The sequence below is a fragment of the Notolepis coatsorum genome, assembly GCF_963971535.1.
Source record: "Notolepis coatsorum genome assembly, chromosome: 13".
In the NCBI taxonomy this organism is placed as follows: domain Eukaryota; kingdom Metazoa; phylum Chordata; class Actinopteri; order Aulopiformes; family Paralepididae; genus Notolepis; species Notolepis coatsorum.
In genome coordinates, this window is record NC_140177.1 from 39,282,800 (window position 1) to 39,288,799 (window position 6,000).

At 47.9% G+C, this 6,000-nt stretch overlaps 1 protein-coding gene across 1 annotated transcript in view; it reads right to left on the reverse strand.

Annotated features, from left to right (window-relative positions):
* Nucleotides 1-2,437, reverse strand: part of slc25a36a (solute carrier family 25 member 36a) — a gene marked incomplete at its 3' end in the record, with an annotated part of 48,750 nt that extends 46,313 nt beyond the window's left edge. The window contains exon 1 of the mRNA XM_084326993.1: nt 2,095-2,437. Coding sequence (XP_084183119.1) covers nt 2,095-2,135 — 41 coding nt within the window. The 5' untranslated portion in view covers nt 2,136-2,437. The remainder of the gene's footprint in view (nt 1-2,094) is intronic.
* Nucleotides 2,438-6,000: the final 3,563 nt, after the last annotated feature.

Below are 6,000 nucleotides of genomic sequence, written 5' to 3' on the forward strand. Positions count from 1 at the left end.
TTTATAAATTCATAAAGTTGAAATTAAGCATTACTAAATGCGTTTGAAATGGAATAAAAACAAAGTTACAACAAATTATAATTGTTTATGCCTTATTTATCACATCTGTGACTATTCTGGGCTATTTGAGTGATGGGGTACTGCCGATAAACAATGCGGCCCCCCCAGATTGAGTGTGGAAATTTAGTGGCTCTCACCATATACAAAGTTGCCCACCCCTGGGTTAGATATATATATATATATATTTTTGGACTCTGTTGATCACGTCTCGACAGCCGTGTCAAATCTAAAAATAAGCCAATAGAAAACGTGACGGACCAGCGGTGGGCGTGTTCAACTGGCTTTTCATCACGTTTCAAAGCAGCCATGGACTGGAGACGGAGACAAAAGCTTGTGTGTCACGGTGTCGTTATGATTTCATTCATAAAACGTACCGACCAAATCACACACCACCACCACCACCAGCTAGCAGCCTCTGTGTCAGACCCCTCTGGTCGCACCACCCTCTCCAGCTAACAGCCTCTGTCAGACCCCTCTGGTTGCACCACCCTCTGTGTCAGACCCCTCTGGTTGCACCACCCTCTGTGTCAGACCCCTCTGGTTGCACCACCCTGTGTCAGACCCCTCTGGTTGCACCACCCTGTGTCAGACCCCTCTGGTTGCACCACCCTCGGTGTCAGACCCCTCTGGTTGCACCACCCTCGGTGTCAGACCCCTCTGGTTGCACCACCCTCGGTGTCAGACCCCTCTGGTTGCACCACCCTGTGTCAGACCCCTCTGGTTGCACCACCCTGTGTCAGACCCCTCTGGTTGCACCACCCTCGGTGTCAGACCCCTCTGGTTGCACCACCCTCGGTGTCAGACCCCTCTGGTTGCACCACCCTCTGTGTCAGACCCCTCTGGTTGCACCACCCTCTGTCAGACCCCTCTGGTTGCACCACCCTCTGTCAGACCCCTCTGGTTGCACCACTCTGTGTGTCAGACCCCTCTGGTTGCACCACCCTCTGTCAGACCCCTCTGGTTGCACCACCCTCTGTCAGACCCCTCTGGTTGCACCACTCTGTGTGTCAGACCCCTCTGGTTGCACCACCCTCTGTCAGACCCCTCTGGTTGCACCACTCTGTGTGTCAGACCCCTCTGGTTGCACCACCCTGTGTCAGACCCCTCTGGTCGCACCACTCTCTGTGTCAAACCCCTCTGGTTGCACCACCCTGTGTCAGACCCCTCTGGTTGCACCACCCTCTGTGTCAAACCCCTCTGGTTGCACCACTCTGTGTCAAACCCCTCTGGTTGCACCACCCTGTGTCAGACCCCTCTGGTTGCACCACCCTGTGTCAGACCCCTCTGGTTGCACCACCCTGTGTCAGACCCCTCTGGTTGCACCACCCTGTGTCAGACCCCTCTGGTTGCACCACCCTCGGTGTCAGACCCCTCTGGTTGCACCACCCTCTGTGTCAGACCCCTCTGGTTGCACCACCCTGTGTCAGACCCCTCTGGTTGCACCACCCTGTGTCAGACCCCTCTGGTTGCACCACCCTCGGTGTCAGACCCCTCTGGTTGCACCACCCTCGGTGTTAGACCCCTCTGGTTGCACCACCCTGTGTCAGACCCCTCTGGTTGCACCACCCTCGGTGTCAGACCCCTCTGGTTGCACCACCCTCGGTGTCAGACCCCTCTGGTTGCACCACCCTCGGTGTCAGACCCCTCTGGTTGCTAACAGGCTGCATCTCAGGCCTACCGGCGTTTGCAGCAGACAGAGATATGAATCCATCAGCTGCTGCAGCTAAAACTGAACGGCATCACGGCGCAGCTGTGTGACCTTGTATTTGTACATGGGCTCATATGCAATACACTGTACACTTGTGACTGAACGATAATTGTAATGAACATTTACATTACAAATAAAACATTTATATATATATATAATAATAACAACTGTGACCTACATGGATAGGCAGCGAGAAGAAAACCATCCACGCAGCTGAGAAACCTCTGGATCAAAGATGCGCGTTTAAGAATAAGGATGAGTCGTGTTTGTATAGACAGTATGGTAATTATGGTCATTAGTGATGAAGAAATAAACAGGCTACTCACCCTCCAGCAAACAAATGAACCAAGGTCTCCCTTTGGCTCATTATGGCATATTCTCTGCAGAAACAGGCGCAGACGACGAGGAGGCGCGACTTGTGGCCCCTTTTGGTTTTTCTGCTTCCCAATCAAAATAAAACAAGATGCAAAACCTCGACAAACGATGAATAAATCAAGATTCAGGCGAGTCAGCCTGTCTGTCTGTCTGTCTGTCGAGTTCAGTCAGAAAAATATCAAGAGGCCGAACGCTCTGCGTTTAGCCCCCCTCTCTCTCTCTCTCTCTCCCTCTCCCTCTCTCTCTCCCTCTCTCTCTCTTTCACCGAGGTTTTCTTCGTCCAAAACACCGGGATACGTCAAGTCGTGTCGGTCGGTTGATGCATATAATCCCCGATTCCGGTTCTGAACGTTATTAAATAGTCTATAAGACTGCTGGTTCCGGTTCTGTATGTTATTATAATAGTCTATACCGCTGCTAGTTCTGATGTGACGCTCCTCTCTCTCTAGTCGCTGCAGTGACGGAGAAGGGGGCGTGGTCAGATTATTTACTGTACCACCATAGGCCTGGGAAACGGACGCCGCCATTGGTCGGTCGGTTCCCTTGGCGTCACGCTGTCCCCGCCCCCGATCACGCACCGTTCACATGTTCATCAAAGCGGCAGGAGGAGGAGCTACGTGACCCTCACCTACAAAAACAAACCTTTATTACCAATTACGCGTTGATTAGATACGATTTATTGTCTTTTAGATACAGTGGAGAGTGACAAGGATATGAGAGAGATACTATATTAAAAAGTGGGTAAACTGTAAACTTCCATGGATGATTACAGTGGGTAGGTCAGGTGGGTAAACTAAGTTTAGATGAGAGGGTCATGAGGAACAGCCCAGAACATCAGCGGATGTGAGTTTCCCTCCATCCAGTATATACAATGGAAGGTGTATAATAATCAGGATTATTAGATTAGATTAGAGTGCAAATGTAACAGTAAAGTGCAATAGTAAACAATATACATTACTATATATTGTAGTATTAATATGTACAGTGATACAGGTATAAATACACTATGGTAGTAAGTCATACTGGCCAGCAGCGCAACTAGTAAGAGTGAGGTAAGGGATATGTACAGATATATAGATATAGTATCTACAGATTTATATGCAGGTATGTACAGACATGTGGATATATATATGGTAAGAAGAACAAATATATATATATATAAAGACCCCAACCAAAAACTGTTTCAGCTGATGTCGTCCAGCAAATGGTACTGCAGACTCAATGCCTGGACCAGCAGACTCCAGACCAGCAGACTCAAGGCCTGGACCAGCAGACTCCAGACCAGCAGACTCAAGGCCTGTACCAGCAGACTCCAGACCAGCAGACTCAAGGCCTGGACCAGCAGACTCCAGACCAGCAGACTCAAGGCCTGGACCAGCAGACTCCAGACCAGCAGACTCAAGGCCTGTACCAGCAGACTCCAGACCAGCAGACTCAAGGCCTGGACCAGCAGACTCCTGACCAGCAGACTCAAGGCCTGGACCAGCAGACTCCTGACCAGCAGACTCAAGGCCTGGACCAGCAGACTCCAGACCAGCAGACTCAAGGCCTGGACCAGCAGACTCCTGACCAGCAGACTCAAGGCCTGGACCAGCAGACTCCTGACCAGCAGACTCAAGGCCTGGACCAGCAGACTCCAGACCAGCAGACTCAAGGCCTGGACCAGCAGACTCCTGACCAGCAGACTCAAGGCCTGGACCACGAGACCCCAGACCAGCAGACTCAATGCCTGGACCAGCAGGACAGTTCTCCCCCAGTCAGACTCATCGGCATATTTAGACCACTTTCACTGGGGCACGTGCCCCAGTATCGATCAGCTGTGCCCCAGTGATCAATGTCCCCAGAAAAATTATAATAATAATAATTATTATTTTTTTTACTTCGCTTTGAAATATCATAGTGAAATATTTTGCACTGTTGTCGCATTTATCTTGTTGAAATCCTCCAACAGGCTCTTTTTTGTAAGTTGACTGGTTTGCACACCCCTATGACAGCTAATACATGGTACATCCCATGGTGCTCAGCTGTCAGCAGTCAGCTGCCCTCGCACAGTTCACAGGTATCACACAGTGCTGCGGTTGCATTCTGTATGATGGCAACCCCCGCTAAGAAAGTTAAAGCAAAGGAAATTCGGGCATTCCAGACCTTGTGGACAGACGACTACGCGTTTGTGTGTCAGAAGGACCGTGCTGTGTGTACTTATGTTTAGAAAATGTAGTTTGCCGAACGTCAGGTGTGAAACGCAATTTTGAGACGAAGCATCAAAAAAGTTTCAAAGATCAGGCGGATCAGGCAGAATCTATTAAACGTGCCGTGGCCAGGTATGGGAAGCAAGCCAGCACCCTCAAAGTGTTCACGACTGCTAAAAACCACGCAACTGAAGCAAGCTATCGCATTGCTCATTGCATTGCGAAATGTGGAAAGCCATTCACTGAGTATATCAAGGAGGCTTTTATCTGTAGCTCAGATGTTTTGTTTGAAGGCTTGCCAAACAAAGAGACAATCAAATCAAGGATAAAATATATCCCCATGTCAGCTCGAAGTGTCGAGCGACGCATCAATGAAATTTCCGAAAATATCAGAACAGCAAACAGCTGGATTAAAAGATGCTCCGGTGTGTGCAGCTTAAAGGGACCAACCAACCAGCCCCCAGATAACGGAGCTCAGTAAAGCAAAACAGTGCCAGGGATGTCACTGGAAGCGACATGCAGCCTACACATGGCTTCATGTTAACTTGAACGTCTCTCTCTCTCTCTCTCTCTCTCTCTCTCTCTCTCTCTCTCTCTCTCTCTCTCTCTCTCTCTCTCTCTCTCTCTCTCTCTCCTCTCCTCTCCCTCTCTCTCTCTCTCTCTTCCTCTCCTCTCCTCTCCTCTCCTCTCCTCTCCTCTCCTCTCCTCTCCTCTCCTCTCTCTCTCTCTCTCTCTCTCTGGCCTTGCTCCGGTGGAGGGATTGGAGGAGGGTGTGCCATCATGTTAACGTTAGCCTCAGTTAAACCTTGCGACGACTGAGCTGTGTTCTGGTCATGTGAAACTACACATATTTAATTGAGTCCCTTTATTTCAATTTAGCTGGAAATACATTGATACATCATTCAGTAACATTTTCAGAGCCTTATAACAAAAACATTATTACGGTCACCATTGTGACCAGTGGGATTCTTTTTACTCAAAATGTGAGTATTACCAAGTCACCTTGTGTTCTTAAAATAATGACAATAAACATAGTTTTATTAGGTTGAAATAATGTGGTTGTGTACTTATTTTTTCTGTTAACTTATTATGGATTGAAAACTGAAAACCAAACAAAATGTGCTATATATAGCCTACCGTCTGCGTCGAATATGAAATAAAGGCATCTAAATGATAAATTTTTTCTTAAAAAAAAACAAGCTCAATCAAAAGATTCTACATGATTCCAAAATAGTGAAGAAAATGACTTTAGGAAGAACAAAGGCAGAGGCTCTGTTCAAAGACATCCTTGCTCCAAAGGCAGTGGGTGATGTTCTCAAGGCCTTAACATCAGACAAACCCCTCCCATTCACCATACAGATGGATGCATCTAACCTAACCCTAAAACCGAAATAAAGTTAAAAATAAAATAGTTACAAAATCTGCCCATTTTCGCCCAAAAACCGGGCAAAATCGGCACAATTTTTTTTTCACATCCCTAGGTGCCCCCCTGTGCCCCAGTACAGTGCTTGGTCTAGATACGCCCCTGGTCAGACTCATGAACAAACACTACTAGCGGCCGGCTACCAGCCTGTGACTGTGGTAATCAAATCTCACTGTAATTATTACATTATGATTATTGTATTGTAAACTAGTACTATTTTTATCATTGGTTATGCTGCTATTTCT